The sequence below is a fragment of the Typopeltis vanoorti genome, chromosome 6, assembly GCF_054136105.1.
Source record: "Typopeltis vanoorti isolate ZY-2024b chromosome 6, IOZ_Tvanoo_1.0, whole genome shotgun sequence".
NCBI lineage: Eukaryota > Metazoa > Arthropoda > Arachnida > Uropygi > Thelyphonidae > Typopeltis > Typopeltis vanoorti.
This window is the reverse complement of record NC_143554.1, coordinates 981,951-1,003,740: the sequence shown is the minus strand read 5'-3', so window position 1 is coordinate 1,003,740 and position 21,790 is coordinate 981,951. Positions and strand designations below refer to the sequence as shown.

Here is a 21,790-nt window from a genome sequence, read left to right as displayed (position 1 = left end):
AACGCTTGAGGTACTTTGCTAGATATTTTGAAAGTTTATATGTAGGTGAATCAATTCCTTCCACAATTGGGCAAAGAGGGATGTTTTTTTTATGAAATTTGAGAACTCCATAGATGCGTGGGATAAGAGGATGTAGAGAGCGTAAAGAGAGGCGAACACTATGAGGAAGTTCACTCGCAGTCTTTAACAAGTTGTTTGTATGGTTTTGTAATTCTCTTGTAGGATCTTCCTGAAGAATTGAATATGTCGAACTATCTCCACGTAATTGAAGCATTTTGTTGTGGTAATCTTCGGAGTTGCGGATAACCGTGGAATTGCCTTTATCAGCAAGTAAAATAATAATGTTACTGTTCTGTTTTAGATTTTTTAGGGCTTGTCTTTCAGCCAGAGAAATATTATCTGTTGGAGGTTTAGCATTCTTTATAATGAAAATCGATTCCATACGAAGAAGTTTCGCCAAATGATTAGGAATGGGTGAATTTGCATTTTCTATTTTTGTAAGGAGAGATTCTTTAGGGATAAATTTTGGTGAGGGAATGAAATTGAGACCTTTGCTAAGAATATCCGTTTTCTAGAACTTTGTCCCCAGTTCTAGCTAACATCTTCCTTGAAGATTTTGAAACGAAAGCCATATCCTCCTTCTCATTTAAACCGAAAGTTTGGAAAAGATATGTTGATGATATTTTCATTGTTTGGAATCACGGGCACACATCTCTTATAGCTTTTCTTAATCATCTTAACATCCAACATCCTAATATAAAATTTATTGCTGATCTAGAAAATAATAACTCCTTGCCTTTCCTGGATGTCATGCTTACACGTTGCTCTGAAAGATTAAAAATCTCTATATACAAAAAACCTACTAATACCAATAGATATCTGCATAATCTTTCTCATCATTATCCACCACAAAAACTTGGAACTATATATACCTTAGGACACAGAGCACGCTTTCTCTTGAATGAACAAGATGAACTACAAAAAGAAATAAATCAACTCTCGCTTATCTTGAAACAAAATGGTTACTCTGAAAAAACGATTAAGAAATTTCTTCTGGATCCTTCTAGACAGTGCACCACAGGAACTAGTAATTTTAAAGGCAGCATCTCCATCCCATATATTAGCACAGTCTCTAACAAATTAGCAAAAGTCGTTAAAAAATATAACATCAAGACGTTCTTCACCACCCTTCCAAAAATCCGTTCTCTAATCAGTCATCCACAGCCTCCTCATCACAACCTAAAATATCCAGGTGTATATAAATTATGGTGCGATTGCAATATCCCTTATTTCGGACAAACTAACAAATCTGTTGAGCAACGTATAGAAGAGCATAAAAGAGACATCTCTTACAAAAGATCACATGCAACTGCGTTATCCAGGCATGTTCTTTTTTCAAATAATCCTAATGATGATCAACAAAGCCACTCCATTTGCTGGGATAAATCAGAAAATATTTTTCGCTCTGATGATGAGTTTGAGAGAAAAATTATAGAATCAGTTGAAATCCTTCTGAATCCTGTCCACTTAAACAACAATTTGAGTTATAACATCCCAGATAGCCATGCTGCAGTTATTCAATATTGGCGTTCACGTGAGTCTGCACGCATACTTGCAATAAACAATGGCACGTCTGTTAGAACAACTTGAAAAAATACAACGTTTTTTATGTATCAATTATGTGTGGTGATATTTTACCTGTATTTTCAAGTTTTTAGATACTTCAATGTTTATTACTATTCTCTTCCTTTAAGAATACCTGATGAAGGCTATTATAAGCCGAAACTAGTTGTATTAATCTTATTAAATCTTTATAAGTAATCTCGGTTTTTAAGTCATTAAATCTATTTTTAAAAATATATATATGTATATTCACACCTACACACGAGAGGCCCAAGGTCTATAGTAAATGATGCCATGTGCACTTGAGCCAAGAGAATAGAAATCTCTTAATATTCTTTTTTAGAGAGCTAGAAGTTGTAGTCCTTGGGAAATACTTCAAGGGGGAAGGTGGTTCCCACAGACTGAAGTAGATAGAATAAAAGTAACTGGTTTGGTGAGTCTTCAGTTCGACTGAAGTTGGATAGCTGGTGCTCATGTACCTGTAGGGCAGAAATGGGAAGCATAATGGATGCGCTGCTGAACAGTGCTTATGGATATATCTGTAGTAGAGATACAATGTGGAAATCAATTGTCTATGTGAGAGAGTGACTGAAAAGTCTGCAAGAAAGAAAGAAAGAAAGAAAGAAAGAAAGAGAGAGAGAGAGAGAGAGAGAGAGAGAGGGGGGGGGGGGGTCATCAAACAAACCAAACTGCTCTCTTCTGAACTGCATTCATTTTTGAGGTTTTAAGTGCATCACCCCAAATGTGAGCATGGCATTCCAAAGTTGGCCAGATTTTAACTTTGTACAAAGTCACAACTGAACAGGAAAGAAATTATGTCTTGAATGGAAAAGTATGCCCAGTTTTTTTTGGAAGATGTTATGAAGATTGCTAGATGATGTGATTATGTCATGAAAGACTAGAAATCAGTCCAAGAATATAGATCTGGTCTTTACTGTTGGACAGCATCAAAAATAAAGGGAAAAGTTCTTTTTTTGCAAGTAACCTGGCAAAACTGTTTTGGAAGTATTCAAATTGACCAGGTTATTGTTGTTGTCTCATATGGAAATCAGTGTTTAGGACACTTATCATAGATGATCTTGAAGCCTGAGATGTTTGATCACTGAAACTTGATCATGTGAGTGGGATGAGTGGTAAAACTATGAATACGGTGTAAGGTCAGTGAGGAGGAGATAACAGTGTTCTCAGGAACACCTGCTTTAACAGAAAAATCTGAAGAGAGAACAATGTCTAATATTACATAAAGTGAACAACCTGAGAGAAAACTACCAAACCAATAATTTGCTAAGCAGCCCTTGATACCAAGCCTATCAAATGCTTTGGAAATATCAAGTTCAACAGTATAGGTTTCTCCAAACTTTTTTTTATCAAAATATCTAATGTGCTACATTTATTTCATAATCTGTGTTGAACTGTTGAAATTAACACTCTCATGCATGAATTTTTATATTAATTTATAAAAAATGATAATGGCATGATACAGTACCATTTAATCTTACAGTATTACCATGAATTTATTAATTTTGCTAAATTTGTGTCCTGTATATGTAAAAAATGATGTCCTCATCTGAGGACATCATGCACTAATGCCAACAGACTACAGACACATTTATATGGAAATTACTTAGACTAAGGATTTTATTTTCATTGAAAGACATTACAAGTATAACAAAACAGATTATAAACAATTTATATTTTGCTGAAACACTGCATGAATAATCAAAATTTGGATTACTTAATACATACAAAAAAAGTAGAACAATTACAATTTGCAGCAGAGCTATGTAAATCAAGAACAGTCTTATGCTCTTTGCCTCATTTTGTATGGAAAGACTGAAAACATTAAAGACAGACTGGAACCTCACATCTACTACAGATGTATCTTGTATTACTCTTGCAGTGTACATCTCTGCAACGATTGGCATTAGCACCTGTTGTCGTCTTTGGGAAGTGTCCACTGCTGTCAAAACATTTCCCATGTGGCACAGAGAGAGTTTTGCATTTCTTTAGTGCTAGTGGTGTCTGACTTGAAGGGCATCCTTATTTCTTTGTACCTAGCTGAGCTAAACCTTGATTTGAATTCCATCAAATCCAATTTTTCTATTTCTTCCCATTTCCAAATGATCCGTGCATTACATACAAGTACGTTCAACAGATGGTAAAAAATTCTTATATACCATCGTTTGTTCCTGGAATCTTTTTGATACAAAGCCACAAGAGAGTCCATAAGGTCCACTTCACCCATATGTTTGTTATAAACAGCTATGCTGCAAGGTAGTGGAATTTCAGCATACTTTTTTTCTTTCCAGCTGAACCTCTGACAGACTCCTTTCCTAAGTAGCTAGATACCACATGTACTATTGAGTTATCAACCCATCTAATGACAGTAATGCCATCAGAGGATGTGGTAACTGACATATTTCCTCGTCCCTTCTTCTGCAAATCCTTTTCATTTCTCAGTTTCTTGTCACCTTGAAGTCAATTTCTTCTGCATGTAACCACATAATAAATATCATCTTCCTTTAGTTTCTTAATTAGGGGATGCATTTAAAGAAGTTGTCTGCATAAACCATGAAGTTCTTACCTGCAAGATCATGACAAAGCCTAAGTACTACATTTTCACTTGCACTGAATGAGTCTGAATTTTGTCTTCCAGGATCTGCACCTACATAAAGATCAAAACAATATACATAACCTGAAATGCTTGCCCTCACCCACATTTTGAAACCCCATTTTTTTGGTTTCTTAGGTAAGTATTGTTTGAGTTGTGAAAATCCCTTGAATGGAATCATCATCTCATCTACACTCTGAAATTCTTCTGGGCCTGACAGCAGCATGGAATACTTCATGAAACATTTGCAGCACTGGTCTTATACGTATTGCTTTGTCTTTATTCTTGGTAGGTATTGTGTCTGAATCAACAAAATGCAGATATTGCCTTATGTCCCACCATCTGTTCACTGACATAGCATCAGCTATAATAGTCCATGTTCAGAAGACCAATACTGCCTTACACGTGGGTATTTTATGTATGTCATGACAAGTACAATTCCAAGGTAAATTTTGAGTTCATTAAAGTAAGTGCTAAATTATCTTTGCCTTTATGGCATGCATACAGATTAGTTTGTTTCACAATTTCATCCATCAATTCATCTGGAAACAGCTATGAAAAATAATCTACAGGGCTCCCTCTCCGTGAATATTTACTTGATGTTTTCCTCTAAACCGTGGTTCAGCACCAGCAAAGAGATTATCTTTCTCACTAAACCACACATTCAAATCATGTTCAAAGTCCAGCTAGTGTGCAAAATACAGCAACAGCTGTATTTTGCACACTAGCTGGACTTTGAACGTTGTAAGTCTGACCAGGGGAAGGACACTGAACATCACTGTCTTCACTTGAACTGTCACTCTCTGTAGGATCATTTTGTGGCTGCTGGTATGTAGGATCATCGTCAGAATCAATCCGCCCCAAACCATCTTCAGATTCCTCCAACAGTTTTTCAATCTCCTCTTCAGTAAGTCTCTTGAGGTAATAGGCCTTTTTTTATGCCTGATGGACCTGGCTTTTGGTTAACCATCTGTAAAAGAGATGATAATGCCAATTAACACACTTACTGTTCATTTATGTTTGCAAAAATAAAATAAATAAAATTATAAAAATATTGTACAAGAACTTTCTAACCTCAAACTATTTGCTGCATAGATTACCTTACAAACATATTGTAATAAACATGAACAAATTAAATATTCACACTTCATCTACAAGGTATAACGATATATAAAACCATACTAACCTTTCCAGAAGACTCATAAATCACCAAATTCAAATCAACAAAACAGCAGCTTTTCACTTCCTCCTTGATACCACCACCATGCACCAGAGAGATTGGTATTCCTGTAACTCTGTTGAAACTCCTGCCATCTGGTGTGGTTTCTAAGAACACTTTGGTCTCTCTAGATGAGGACTACATGCATACAGTAGCACTAAATTATGAATGAATAATTATTATGAGGGAAAATATGTGTGTCCTCATATGAGGGTTAATAGCCCTTATGCATGAGAGGGTTAATTCACAGAAACGATCAGTCAATGAAATTACTTACTTCATATGCAAGGAGAAGTAAGTGAATAACACCAGGGGCTCCATGGCACCAGTGAATTAGTTTGTCACTTTTATTACCAAGAGATGATGGAAAATTGCCCGAAGGAAATTTCAGCGACAGTATGTAGTCAATACTTGGCTTTACTAAATCATCACGTTCCTTAGCACTCAAATAATCTCTAGCCTAAGAGTTTAAAAACAATGTTATTTATATATTACAGATCCTGTTTTACCAATTATTACCAAATAACACATTAACAGTTAACTCTGTCAGTTAAAATTTTTAAATAAAAAAAAATTACCAGAAAACAACTTGTTGCTGGATTGTGTTTAAACTGGAATTATTTCATAAAGGTTTGTAATGACCAAGACAGTATATGAATATAAACAAACTCATGTTACAGTTCTTAAGTCACTAAAGATGCAAAGCTTAACTGATTTAAGAATCTTTCCATATGTTCTTTAAAACGGAATTGTGCAAAACTCTGTCATTCTAAAAAAGTTTGCTTATTGTCCAGAAAATGAGTAGGACTTCCAACCAAAAGAAGTTTTAGTTATGCTCCTATGGATAAAGCCACTAGCACACTAGCATTGCATGATACACAGGCTTTCCCAGTTGAGCCAGTCTCATTTTCTTACTAGTATAGTCCTGTTTCTGCAAACAAGGTTTTAGTGACCATAATAATCATTGCTACAGTAAATTACTTCTATCATCACCTTCTTTATGTAAGTAGTGCAGGTGACAACTTTGCTAGGCATGCTAACATATCATAATGAACTAGGGAGCCAGTACAACTTATGTTTGAGGGCAGAAGTAAACCAGTTCTTCAGGCTGGCTGCAAGATTACACAAGACTGAACCTAATGATAACATTATGTAATTAAGGCTTACTGTATTGTGTTATGATCACTGCTGTTTAATTTTTATATTAATGATGCAGACTTAAGGATCAAAGCTAGACAACTGGGAGAGACCTCCTTGTTGCCTTTTAAGGAATGTGGAGAACTGACAGGACTTCTAACCTAATGTCCAATCTACACCTTCTCATAGTGCATCCCATTAGTAGGTATCTACTTGGATACTGAACAAATGATGATGGCTAGCAATTTGGGATTTAGCTAACCAAACTGTATTCTAACTGACTTAAACCAAAACATAAAAGACGGTATAACATGATGGAATTTCATGCTGGCCAGGGTGTCACCCGGAACAAGGCTCTCATTGTTCATCAGGGAGCCAGAGCAAACAGTTAGCTACTAGAACAAATTCCAATTCAGCATCAGCAGAGTTCAAAATTGGCACGATCAACATAAAAAGCATCAATGGAAATGAAGTGGAATTAGCAGGAGAATTGGGTAAGTACCATAATGACAAGATAGGCATTACTGAAATAAAGAAGACAAAATCAGGTGAGAGGAACAAATACAAGATATCATATTCAAGCAAAAAGGAGTAACTATATTGAGTAGGATAGATAAGGAATAACTATATTGAGTAGGATAGATAAAGAGTAACTATACTGAGTAGGATAGATAAGGAGTAACTATATGAAAACATGGAATAGTAATCAACACTAAATACAAGGATAATTATTTTGAATATAGGTATCAAGTAGTGATATGGGCAAATATCAGAATGGGCAACTGAACACTGAGACTTATTGTGTCTATGGTCCTATAGAAGGTTCTACTAGAGAAGAAGTTGATGAACTTCTCAAGACATTAGAGAAAACAGCTGACACAACAAAAAAGAAAAAGCTGGTCCTTGTTGGAGATCCAAACAGCAGAGTAAGAAATGATTGGGAAACTTTGGAGAAAAGAGCAAGTTAATAATAATGTTAAGTGCCTGCTAGATTTCTGTTCAGGACATGGAGTAGTTATTACAAACATCACGTTCTGTGTGTGTGTGCACACAGTCACATGGAGAAAAGATGTGAGAAATAAAGTCTCATTGACTATGTTATTGTTGATAGCAGTATCTTCACATTGGTGTAGGACACATGAGTATACAGAGCAAATGAAATTGGAAGTAATCACCATACAGGTCAATAAAAGAAAACTTGTCTCTTGTCCAAATGGTAGTTGTGCCTTCTGGTCCATTGCAAAAGCCAGTGGATGCAGCTTCTGCTCACTTAAGCTCCCACCTCTCTCTCTGCCATCCAGAAGGCATTGCAGTTCCCTGATGGCACACCATCAGGGAATTCACAATTAATTCTGGCAATATATTCCACTCACTCACCACTCTCCATGTAAAAAATTTAGTCTGTGCACCCTTACCAACCACATTCTTACACAACCTCCGTGGATGACTCCTATATCTCTGACTATCTGTCATACATTGAAAAATTTCCTTTGCATCAAATTTATAAAACTGATTCATCTCTGTTCTTCTCTACCACCTCCTGATCCACAAGAAACCCAGGTAACCAAAACTGTAAACAATAGTCAAGATACAGCTGAATCATAACCTTATAAAGAGGAATAAGAACTTCCCTATGTTTACTTGTTGGCATGTTTTTTAACAACCAAGTAATCCTTTGAGTTATTTTACCAACTTTTGCAATATGCCCTCCAAACTTCAACTCTGTTTACCATTATCCCCAAGTCTCTAGTCTCATCAATTTCCTATAATCCAGTAATATCAATATGATACACAGCATGCAATCTTTTCAATTCAAAGTACATAACCTTACATTTTGCAGCATTAAATTGAAAATCATTATCCTGTGCCCAAAATACCAATTTATTTAAATCATTCTAAAGGATATCTATATCACCTTAATCAGCTATTTCTCTCCTCAGTTTTGCATCATCAGCAAACCTGAATATCCTCTTTAAATCCTTCCCTATTTCATTGATATACAAATTAAATTTAGTATAATGATACAACAGCCAAGAGGTCCTTTTTTTATAGAGAAATATCACCATCTCAATCCCCCTCATTTTATCTGGGCTCAGGACCAGAATAGCTGACAAATCAGGCCTATGGCTGCCTCTTAAGTATTCCTGACTGTAATCCATGTGTGTTCACATGGCCGGTTGCATGCTAAAACTTCATATCCATTCCCATTTGCTCTAACTTTTGTAACAGTTTTCCATGCGGTATTCTGTCAAATGCCTTTGCTAAGTCTATTAGTATAATGGTGTAGCCATTTCCTTTATCAAATTCCACTGTCACTTTATTACAAAATGTGAATAAATTACTAAGACAGGACCTAACCTTTACAAAGCCATGCTGCCCACCATAGAGTATAGCATCTCTATCCATCCACTGTTGGATTTTACCTTTAACTAACTTCTCCGATACTTTAACCACTCCTGATATATTAAATGGTCTGTAGTTTTCTACCTCAGTTTTAGAGTCACCTTTATGCAATAGAACTATCTTACCCTCTTTCCACTTCCCTGGAACCCTGCTAGAGCTGACTTAGATTGAATAACTTCATCAAAGGCAATGCCAATTCTCTTGCAAATTTATGTAGTACGTGAAATGATATGTCATGCAATCCCACTGCTGTATTCACATTGATATTTTTCAATATGCTGAACACCTCCTGTTCATCTACCTCAATTTTGATATGCACATCTGAAAACATTAGTAACTGCAAATTCTACTGATGGATGATAATACATCTTTGCAAAATGATCACTCACAGCAAATCAATTATTTCTTTTGCCTCTATCACCTTCCTACCATCACCACTGTTTAAAGGCATCCTACAATAGTCACTTTTCCTCTTACTTGCTAAATAATGAAAAAAAAAAAAAAACTGTTTTGGATTTATTTTGGCCTGCTTATGTAATTTTCTTTCATAATCTGATTTGGCTTTTCTTACCATACTAGTCACCTTTCTTGCCTGTATTCTATACTGCCCATTACTATGCTGATCACCTTTATCTTTATATTCCCTCCACAGTGTTTTGTTTTTTTGCCACTCTTGCTTTATATCTTTAACTCATGCACTTAATCCCAACTTGGTTTATCCTCCTAACCTTGGGTATGCAGTCTGATACTACTGCTCTGAAACAATCTCTGACCACTTCCCATTGACTACTAGAATTCTTTCTTTGCTACTTCTCAAGCCATAGCACTGCTCCAAGATGCCTCCTATTTACCAACTTAAAAGTTCAACATAAATTCTTTCTTGTCAGAAAATTCCACATGTTTAGCAACTTCCCAGAACAAGACTGCATGATCACTCACTCTAAATGGAGGCAGAGTGTCTACCTTGGTTATGGATATATCTTCTGATGCTACCAGCTCCACTTTCACACCCCCTGGTTCTCTTTATAATGTTGTTTCAGAGTAGCAATTGTATAAATTCCACTTCCATCTTGCTATGTCCCCTTTCCACCTTCCAATATACATCGCCATAGTTGAAGCCGCCCATAATAATTGTTCAGCTTGCACTCGTGCTAATCTGCTGATGCATGGCATCTTTCTGTGGATCCCGTGGTCTACAGCAGTAATCAACAATATAATTTGTCTTACTGGCTTCTATCTCACACTGATAGTCTCAAATGAACCATTTTACCCAGACCTAAAAATCCTCTTTAAATTTTAATTTTGTTGGCTGAGGTTGAGCTATTATCAGCAATATCACACCTACTGTCCTATTCCCTCTATCCTCCCTAAAAATACAATATCCTTTACATTCTATCCCTGTAACCATATCATTTTCTGTCAACCAAGTCTCATTTATGCCTATACTTTTTGGCCAAGTTGCACTGGTCAATGCCAAAAACTTCTCTCCCATATTTCTGTTACTTCTAGCATTTGTGTATATGCATTTCAACATCCCCTCGTACTACCCATGATTACTCTTATGTAATGTCATTGCCAACCCATCTGAATCGGAAATCTGTGGAATTGCATTCAGCATTGCATAATGATTTCTAAACATACGCTCATTTATCTGCGGTGTGGCCACACACACATGCTCGATTTCATCCCTCCTAATATCTTTAGTTTCCATGGTTTTTCACTACTGAACTCTCACTAAACAACACTTTTTCCAAACATCTAGCTCTAAACCCATTTAAATGTATTCCATCTGACAATATAAGTCCTTTTGTCCATAAAATTCACTCTATACATCTATTAACTGCACATCATTTCTCATATTATATATCCCACCAACTGTATATTCTGCATCCCATCTTTGTTTCCTGAATTTTAAAACTGCACATTTAGAAATACTGAACTGGTAATCTCACTCAGATTCCCATTTATTTAGTCAGTTCAAGTGCTCTTGTAAAGCTACACTGCTCTACTCCTCATAGTTCTTCCCATTGCACTATCTGCAAATAATTGAAAATCCCAATAATATTAACATACAAGTCACTATATTTACTTGAATATAGCTCGCACTTTTTTCTCCAAAATTAAAATATGATGGTAGAAGATATATGCGGAAATTTCAGAAACCAAAGTTTTTTCAGGAAAAAACTAAATTGATGCTTATAATTAAATCCTCAGTATTCATTATAATTTATAATTGTCCACATTATTTATAAAATGAATGCATTTAAATTTTAATTCTCAATGATATTTATGCGATCAGCCGCTCACCACCATCATGTGATATATTCAAATCTTTAGCGACAATGCTTCTTTTAGTTAAATTAAAACAGTTTTATTATTGCTTATCCTTTCATTTTGGAATCATAAGATCACCATGATTTAAAAAAACTGAAAAAGGCATGACTTATCAAGAATCTCCTATTTGTTATCCCTTACTTTTGGTCTCAAGAGCAGTTTCCTCGCTTGGATATGCATTGTCAAGGCCATATACCCCAAATAGCATCATCTTCACTCCCATCCAGGGCATTAGAGATGTCAGGTTTTAAAAACACACTGGGCAATTATTTCTGGCAAAATCATGCCTCAAGCTCTCAAAAATCCAGTTGCACAACAGTTCTAATGATGGTCTCTTCATCTTCCCTGACTTTGGCAGGGAAGATTAAGAGACCATCATTAGAACTGTTGTGCAACTGTTGACCATGTAGAATTTTCATACCAAGTCCTTGAATGGTTTGATGACTGATACATACAAGGGCTGTAGACAAGGTGTAAGACCACCAGGAATAACAGCCACATTGGTCTTCCCATCTGAAAGTTGTTTTACTATTTCAGATCCTACCTGCGGAAGGATCATTATTTTTCAGTCGGCCTGGTTAGCTGAGTGGTTAGTGTATCTGCTCTCCGGTCAAAAGGCTGTGGGTTCGAATCCTGCTGTGGGCATGGATGTTTGTGATTGTCTGTGAAAGTCTAGTGGTAGTTGTGGGTGGTAGATGATGATGGTAGTTGCGGTTGATGGAGACAGAGAGTCGTAGAGTAGTGCCCTCCCTCAATGAGTTCTTGGACTCCCTGGAGGTGTCATGTAATAATAATAATAATAATAAAAGTGTCTGTGGAAACTATCTGAGGAGAGCCAGGCATTCAAATAAGGTTTATTTCAATAATAATAATAATAATAAAAGTGTCTGTGGAAACTATCTGAGGAGAGCCAGGCATTGAAATAAGATTAGAACAGTTTAGGACAAATGGCCCCTGGCCATTTGTCCTAAACTGTTCTAATCCAATCTTGAACCACTGTAGTGTCCATCCGCCCTTTTTCTTGAACTCTTACATGAATTCCAGGGGTAAATTTCCCCTTTGGCATTGTTTTCCTTTTTAATATTATGTAAGGAGGTAACTTTCTTCCATCTGAAGTAATTGTGAGCATGATTGTGCATCGATGTTTTTCACTTCCAGTTGTGCACATTATCACACGTTTTCTGTTATTGTTGTTTGGTGCGGCATGTTGAAATTAAGGAGTGTTTTACAGGCATTGGCTATTTGTGATAACATATATTAATTGTAACATATAGCACATATTGCACATATACTATATATTGTAACATATAGCACATATTGTACATATACTATATATTGTAACATATAGCACATATTGTACATATACTATATATTGTAACATATATAGCATATAGTACCAGGCTTCTCAGGTTGACAGCCAATGAAATCCTGGTACCTATTCAAAAATGAAGGCAAGAAATAAGCAAATATTGGCAAATGGAATGCAAGAACCCTACTAAAATCAGGTAAAATTGAAAATGTAAAAAAAGAAATCGAAAGACTTAAAATAGACATTCTGGGCATTATTGAGAGGAGATGGGGGGGGGGGGGGGGAAGAGAGAGAGAGAGAGAGAGAGAGAGAGAGAGAGAGAGAGAGAGAGAGAGAGAGAGAGAGAGAGAGAGAGAGAGAGAGAGAGAGAGAGAGATGGTGATTTCTGGAGTGGAGAATTTCAAATAATATATTTAAGACAAAAGAAGAGAGAATTAGGTGTTGCAATAATGCTTCAGAAAAAAGATGGAAATTTAATCACTACAATAATTAACCAGTGACAGAATCATGGCTATAAGTATTCAAAATGAACCAGTAAACCTCAATATTATAATGGTCTACATGCCAACATCACAATGAAGGAATAGAAGAAATTTATGAACAAATAGAACAAATCTGGAACCGCTTTCAAGACAGAGACAATACAATAATAATGGGAGATTGGAATGCTATAGTGGGAGAAGAGGGCAATGATAATATTTCAGGGAGATTTGGTCTTGGACTAGGAATGAAAGAGAAAAGCAATTAATAGAATTTTGTAGACAAAAACAGTTAGTTATATTAAATACATTATTTCAAGTTCCAAAAAAAAGAAGATACACTTGGAAAGCGCCTTGGGATTCAAAAAGCTATCAAATAAATTATATACTGGTCAAGAAAAGATAAAGAAACCAAATAAACCAACATCACATCATCATCAATAAAGCCAACATCACATCATAGCAATGAAGAAATAGAAGAAATTATGAAAGAACTCTGAAACAGCTTTAAAGGCAGAGACAATACAATAACGAAAAAGAAAATACAATAATAATGGGAGATTGGAATGCTATAGTGGGAGAAAAGGGCAATGATAATGTTTCAGGGAGATTTGGTCTTGGACATAAGAATGAAAGAGAAAAGAAATTAATAGAATTTTCTAAACAAAAAAAACAGTTAGTTATGGCAAATACATTATTTCAAGTTCCGAAAAGAAGAAGATACACCAGGAAAGTGCCTGGGGATTCAAATAGCTCTCAAATAAATTATATACTGGTCAAGAAAAGATAAAGAAACCAAATAAACAATTGCAAAAGCTATCGAGGTGCTGATATCAGTAGTAACCATAACCTTGTATTAATGAAAACAGAACTGAAACACAGGAAACAAATCCAAAGAGATAAACCAAGAAACCTTGAAAAATTAAAGTGCAAAGAAGTAAACAGAAGATACCAAGAGGCTATTAATCACAACATTCCAGAAACCATAAATAGAGTAATATTGAAAACCAATGGAATATAATTAAAGAGTCTATTACAAATGCATCAAATCAATTATTTATTTGATGAAAAATACAGAGAAAGAAAAAAGAAAACATTGGATAACAGGTGAAATAGGGAGAGGGTGCTCGTGAGTCAAGCTTGGCAGATGTGTGTAAAAAGAGCTCCGGATTGAGATAAGTTATTCTTGGAATAATTAAGTATATATGAGTATTTGTTTGAGTAAGAGCTGCTATAAAAGTTGTGCGCTACCATTAATATTAGTATGGAGGATTTTGTTCTGCCTAAACTTAATTACAAATTCGTTATTATTAGACCTTAGAGTTGTAACCGGCAGATGAAACATGGTGGCGGCTTTGTCATTCCATGACTTTAACTTCAGTCGTTTCGTTAAGTGTGAGGTGTGCTATATGTATTCTTTAGATTACATAAATGATTTGTGGACGTTTGGGGTGGATGGAAGGAGGGTTGTGAGAAGTGTGACTTGAACGAGGAACTGATGAATACTAACATGAAATTGATGACAGAAAGTGTTAGTAGCGAGAATGTCATGGGGAAAATGAGTGCACGTTCGAAAGAGAAGGATTGTGTGAAAGAGAGGTGGAAATATGTTAAAAAACCAGTAAAAAACAAAATGAGTGATCTGGAAACCTTAACGGATGTTAAAAAGGAAGAAAGTGAAGCGAGAGTGGTGGAAGTGCATGAAATTGAGAGAACGAATGAAACTGGAAATGAAGTGACGCAGGAATCGAAAGTGGAAAAAATCGAAAGAATGAATGATAGCGAAAGCTGGATGCATGTTGGACTGAAAGTATGGAAAGGATGAATGAGAGTGAAAGTGAGAAGAGGGGGACGAGTTAGAATAGAAAGATTGAATGATAGAGGGAATGTGAAGCAAGATTCAGAAGTTGAATTGGATTGGATGAGGCAAGAGATGAAATGGATGCAGAATGAAATTAAGAAAATTCAGGTAAAAACTATTAAAACAAATCTTGATAGCATGAAAGAGTTAACAAAAGATGAGCGAGGGTGTTATATGGTGCTCCATTATTAAAGGTGTGCTGGATGATAGGATGCATAAGGTATTTTTTCCAGGTGGTAAAATGAGTAGAGTGATTGAGGCATTGGATATGAGGAGAGAGCAAGCAAAGGAGTTGATGGTTTTAATAGGTACGAATGATTTGACAGAGGAAAGAGCACGTCACAATGGATATCAGGAGGCGGCTTAGAAGGATAAAAGAGAATAGTGTGACAGGAAGGGTGGTGAGCATGTTACTAGGTATGACTGTGGTGAGATGAGGTGGAGAGCAAGGATTATGAATGATATGCTGGCTGAAATGCATGAGAAGATGGGAATACAGTTTGTTAATGAGTGGAATGAGTTTGAAGGATGAAGTGAATTCTTTGGGAGCAATGGACTGCATTTGCGTGGTTATGGTGTGAATCGCTTGGAGAGACTGCTGCTGGAAGGTAGAGAAGTGAATAGAGAGAATGAATCAGATCAAGAAGAGGAGTGATGTGGAAGAGCAGGAGAGTAAGACAGGAGAGATTGAAGAAGTGGATATGAATGAAGAAGTGAGTGGTAGGAGTATAGAAAATGAGAGAATGAGTGTGCAAGATGAATATGGAAACGGGGAGGGTCAGGATGGATAGGGGTACACAGCGTGAGAAAGTGGATGCTCCAAGAGGAGGAGGTTAGAGCATATCTAGACAGGAAAGGAATGGGATGACCAGGGATCAAGAGCAAACAGTTGGAAATGAAAAGGGTTCAAAAATGAAGAAGCAGAAAGGGAAATGTCCCCAATCTAGCATGGAGAGATCACATCGAGTGAGTGGTATCAGTGGAACTAGCTGTAGATCCAGAAATGAGCTGTTGTGTTTGTATACCAATGCTAGAAGTATAAGAAACAAGGCAGATGAAATGGTTAGCTAATTGCATCTGTTAACCCAAAGATTGTCAGAATAAGTGAGACATAGTTGGAAGAGGACGACATCCTGACAGGAATAGAGATGAAAGGATATGATGTGTTTCATGAAGATAAAAGGGGTAAAAAGGGAGGGGAGTGCTATTGATGATAGAGAAAGAGTTATGTCCATACAAAGTAGAGATGCAAGAGGGAAATAGTGCCAGTGGTTGGAGGAAGTATGGTGTGAAATAGAGGTGAATGGAATCAAAATACTTGGTTGGATGTTGTTATAGACCAGGTAATGTAGATGGTGGTGATAATGAAATGTATAATCAAATTAGCCAAGCAAATAAGAAAAGGGTGATCATAATGGGCGATTTAAATTATGGCAATATAGACTGGAATGATAAGATAGCAACTGGAAGTAAAGAAAATGAGTTTCTTGAGTTTTTGAGGGATAACTACCTCAAACAATATGTAACAGAGGGCATACAAGGATTGAGGGTCTTGGATTTGATCATCTCATCAGAGGATGTAATTATAAACGAGGTGTCAAATCATCCACCAATTGGTGAGAGTAACCATACGTGATTACCTGGGTGGTTGCCAGCAGTGTGAGGACCTCTGTGAAAAAAGGGTATATGTGGAACTACAAAGGGGGGGGGGGATTATGAAGAGCTCAGGGAACAGCTTGCAGGTGTAGCATGAAATGAGGAGTTAGCTGGAAAAGAGATCAATGCAGCTTGGGGGATTTTCAAAAACTATCGAGTAGATGCAATGTCTAAACGTATTCCAAGGGTGAGAAGGTTAAATAAGGTAGGTGTGAGATGGATGAATAAAGCAATTAAGCATGCAATACAGAGAAAAAGGCATTGTGCAGGCAGCATAAGAGAAGTGGAAATAACCAATTCCGTGAGGTCTACAAAGACTAGGCAAAGAGGGTGACTTGGTTGGTGAGGGTAGCTAAAGAGAAGTATGAACAGCAGTTAGCAAATGATGCCAAAAAGAATCCTAAGGATTTCTTTCGATATGTAGCCAGCAAAAGAAAGAATGATTTGGAAGGATGACATTGATTAGAGAAAATGGTATAAAGACAGCTGTTGCGGAATGTCTGGTGGAGATACTTAATGAGCAGTTCATAGAGGTCTTTCTCTTGTGAATGTGACTTCATGGAGAGATTGAGAGCAGTCGATGATGGGGAGGAGAGAATGACTGTAAGTGAGCAAGAAGTGTTTGGGGAGTTGAGTAAACTAGATGTAAATAAGGCTGTGGGACTTGATAATATATCACTGCATATTCTAAAGGAATGTGCCAGGGAGTTGACACCTGCCTTGACATATTCTTTTAATACGAGTCTTGCACTTGGTCAAGTTTCTAAAGAGTGGAGGAGGGCAAGATTGTGCCACTTCATAAAGGAGGTGATCGAACTCAAGCATCAAACTATAGGCCTATCTCTGTGTCAGTGTTGTGGTTAAGTTGTTGGAGAAGCTTGTGAGAACTAGGATGCAGAGTTGGGTTGACAAGAATGGTATTATCTTTGATGGATAGCATGGATTTGCTAAAGGGAGGTCATGTTTTAGTAATCTACTTACTTATTACGAAAAAGTGACTGCTTCCTTGGACAGAGGAGAAGGATACACAGTAGTATACTTAAATTTTGCAAAGGCTTTTGATAGAGTACCTCATGATAAGTTGACAGTCAAACTAGAGCAGATGGGGTTGGATATGAAACTAGTGCATTGGATTGGAGACTGGCCATCTGATAGGTATCAACAAGTTGCGTATGGATAAGCGATATCCAGGAATTGGAAAGTCATAGTGGAGTGCCTCAGGGGTCTGTTTTAGGGTCATTACTGTTTAACTTGTATATTAATGATATTGGTGAAGATTTGGATGGATATATTCAGTTGTTTGCAGATGATGCAAAGTTGGGACGAACCATGATGAGTAGTGAAGATATTGTGGCCTTACAAGAAGACTTGAATAAATTGAGTGACTGGGCACAGAAATGGGGATGTGAGTTTAATGTTGCAAATTGTAAGGTTTTAAAATTTGGAAAACAAAGATGGGATGCAGAATTTATGCTTGAGAATATATTGTTGGAGATGGAGGAAATAAGAGATATGGGGGTGATGGTGGATAAGAATCTGAAATTTAGGCGACAAATAGCCAAAATTGTGACGACAACACAAAAGCTTCTGGCAATGATGCGAAGGACACTGACGTGTAGAAGTAGGGAGATTCTTGTTGTATAAGACTTTGATTAGGTCACACATGGACTATTGTGCCCAGATTTGATCACCTGGTTTTCAGAAGGATGAAGAGATATTGAAAATGTTCCAAAGGTGACTGACTAAGGTAGTTTCTGACCTCTGGAATGTCGAGTATTAGGAAAGATTGAGAAGATGTAAATTTCAATATCTGGTGGACAGGAGAAAGAGGGGAGATATGATAGAGACAAAGTTGGTAAATGGTTGTTATAGGATCAATGCTGGAGAAGTTCTACATAAAATAGTGGGAGATAGGGGAAGAACCAGAGGTCATCCCTGGAAACTGTATAGAGAGGGTGTGAGTAGGAGAGTGAGAGGTAGGTTTTTTTTGTGAAGAGTTGTGAATGATTGGAATGCCTTGCTTGAGATTATGGTGTCTGCAAGGAGTTTGAGTGTGTTTAAGAGACGGTATGATGAACTGTGTCTGATAAAAGGACCTTCCAGATGAGTCTGACTTCATGAGGTCTTGGGATAATAATAATAATAATACTTGGCCTTATGGATGAAGGAAGAAAATATAAAAATGCTGTTAAAGAAGATGTGGCCAAATACAGATATCTTAAAAATCAAATTACAAGAAAATGTAGACAAGACTAAAAAGAATATCTGGAAGAACAATGTAATGATATAGATGAATTATTTAAAAAAGTTTTTTAAATTTCTTTATAGGTAAATTTTATTTACCTATAAAGAAATTAACAAATTGACTTTCAAATTTAATAAGAATAGCAAAAACAATGCTATTCTTATTGTGAGGTTGTGATTTTATGAGTAATTTTCCATTTTCGGAAAATGGAAAATTACTCATAAAATCTGAGGATATATTAATGGATTGGAAGAAATATCTTGAAAATCTCTATAAGGGTGACGAACTTCATGTCGATATTAGTATAGAAAATCAAATTGAAGATAATCCAGGATCCCCAATAATGCAAGAAAAATTTGATAAAGCACTATCAGAAATGAGTAAGGGTAGAAGTCCAGGTGTAGACAACATTCCTATAGAACTAGTACAAAATTTAGGTGATGAAGCAAAACCTTACTTTCTCAATTAATAGCCCAAATCTGTGATAGAGGAGAAATACCAAAGGAGTTTATGAAATCAACTATAATACCAATACCAAAAAAGAATAATGCTAATAAATGCAGCCAATTTAGAACAATAGCTGTAATCCCACACGTCAGCAAAATTCTGTTAAAAATTATTCAAAATAGAATTTATTCAAAAATAGATTGTTACTGGATGAAGACCAATTTGGATTCAGAAAGAATAAAGGAACAAGAGAGGCAATACTCTGTTTCTCTTCTTCTTTGGCATCAACCCGAAGATTGGTAAATATAGCAGCACATCACAACATCCTGTCTTGTGACCTTTTTATCTCTTCATAACGCTTAGCACCAGTTAGCATCATTATGTTATTTATATATGAAATTCTTGGTCTGCCTCATGGCCTCTTTCTTTCTACAGTCCCCTCCATTATTTCTGTAATCAGTCCCCCCATGTGCCTCAAATGGTGTCCAATTAGGCTTTTTCTTCTCTTATTGACTTGTTTCATTAATAACCGCTCTTTATGAACTATATTTAGAACTTCTTCATTACTTTTCTTTTCTGTCCAACTAATTTTCATCATCTTTCTGCAGCACCAAAGTTCAAATGCCTCCAACTTTTTCATGTCTTGTTTTGTTAGAGTCCAGACCTCACAACCATACAATACAATGCTCCATATGTATGTTTTCACTAGCCTTTTTTTGAGCTGGATGCTAAGTCCTTTACTGGTGAAAATGTTTCTTCTGTTATAGATGGGTTTTTTGGCTAGGATTATTCGTGCTTTAATAACTGATTGGTTTCTTCCATCTTCTGTGATAAGACTTCCAAAATATTTAAAAGAGAATACCTGTTGTATTAGATTATTATTTATTTCCAGGTTAATTTTCATTGGATTTGCTTTACTTGTAATTAATAATTTTGTTTTCTAATAATTAATTTTTAGGCTGTACTGTGTGAAGATTTCTTCCATCTTTGTTAGGGTGGCTTTCAGTTTGTTTTCATTATCAGCTGTAACTGCTATATTATCTGCAAACCGTAGCCAGTTAATATCAATTCCATTTATCTTAATTCCTGTTTCTATTAGTTCTTTCAGTTTATTTATTGCATCTTCAATGTACAGATTAAACAATATGGGTGAAAAAGAGCACCCCTGTCTTACACCTCTACGTATTTTTGCTATTGCGGTTTTTGTTGTATTGCTGGCTATTTGGGCTTCTTGATGCTTGTAAAAATTAAATATGAGCCTTCTATCTCTCCAATCTACCTTTATTGTTTTTAGGAGGTGAGACATTTGATTCCAGTCAATACTTTCGAAGGCTTTCTCCAAGTCAAGAAAGACTATCAGAATATTTTGATTCTTCTCCAATTTTCTTTCAATAACTGTTCTTAGAGCTAGGATTGCTTCTCTTGTTCCCTGCTGTTTCCTGAATCCAAACTGGTTATTGCTAACATATTCTTCAACCTTCTTTGTTAGTCTTTTTTGTATAATTTTGAGTAATATTTTTGAAGCATGTGATATTAAGCTTATTGTTTGATGATTTTCACACTTGTTTGCATTATTTACTTTAGGAATGGGTATGATAGACCATTATGTAAAATCTTTGGGGATGATCCCCGTTTCATAAATAACCTTTATGATCTTGAAAAGGTATGACTTAGTTATGTTTCCTGAGTATTTTATTAATTCTGAAGGGATGTTATCAGTACCTGGTGCCTTGTTGGTTGACAATTCATTCAGTGCCCATCCAAATTCATCTTTTAATATAGTTGGACCAATTTCTTCCACATCAAGTCTTGTTTTATCTTCTATAGCCTTGGATCTAGATCTTTTCCACTATATAGATTTTCTAAGTACTCCTTGCATCTTTCCGAAATTTCTTCCTTATCTATAAGTATGTTCCCCTGTTTATTTTTGATAATTGTATTTCTTGTCTTGTTTTGCTGGTTTATTCCTTTTATAATGTTATAAGCTTTATCTATTCTTCCAGTCTTTGTTAGATCTTCTATTTCTTTACATTTCTGTGTATATCATTGTTCTTTTGCTTCTTTACACTTTCTATTTATCATATTTTTATATGTTTATATTTGTCTTTGCTTTCTTCCTTTAGGGGGGGGGGGGTTGTATTTTCTTCTTTCATCTATTAGATCTAGAATGTCCTGGGTGATCCATGGTTTTTTTTATTTGCTTCTTCCTTAATCCTATGCAGTCATTGGCAGCCTTGATGATTGCATCCTTCAAATGAGTACATTTTTCCTCTATGTTTTTCTTTTCCCCTCTCTCTCCCGTTTTAATGCTTTCATCAGTTTGCTGTTTATAGTTTCTATGGTTTTCCTCTGTTTTCAGGTTACTTATGTTCCACTTGGGCCTTTTCCTTGGTTGTGACAGCTTTTTAAATTTCAGATTACATTTCAATAAAACCAAATTGTGGTCACTGTCAACATCAGCTCCTG

General features: G+C 36.0%; 1 protein-coding gene across 4 annotated transcripts in view; it reads right to left on the bottom strand.

Moving 5' to 3' along the window:
• LOC150105243 (lanC-like protein 2) overlaps positions 1-21,790 on the bottom strand; it is a 309,805-nt gene that overhangs the window by 112,708 nt on the left and 175,307 nt on the right. For 3 of the 4 annotated variants that reach the window (XM_090394012.1, XM_090394010.1, XM_090394011.1), the window contains one exon: positions 5,731-5,913. The exons of the other annotated variant lie outside the window; for it this stretch is intronic. In XM_090394012.1, the coding sequence (XP_090250138.1) occupies positions 5,731-5,913 (183 nt within the window). The remainder of the gene's footprint in view (positions 1-5,730; positions 5,914-21,790) is intronic. 4 annotated transcript variants of the gene reach the window in all.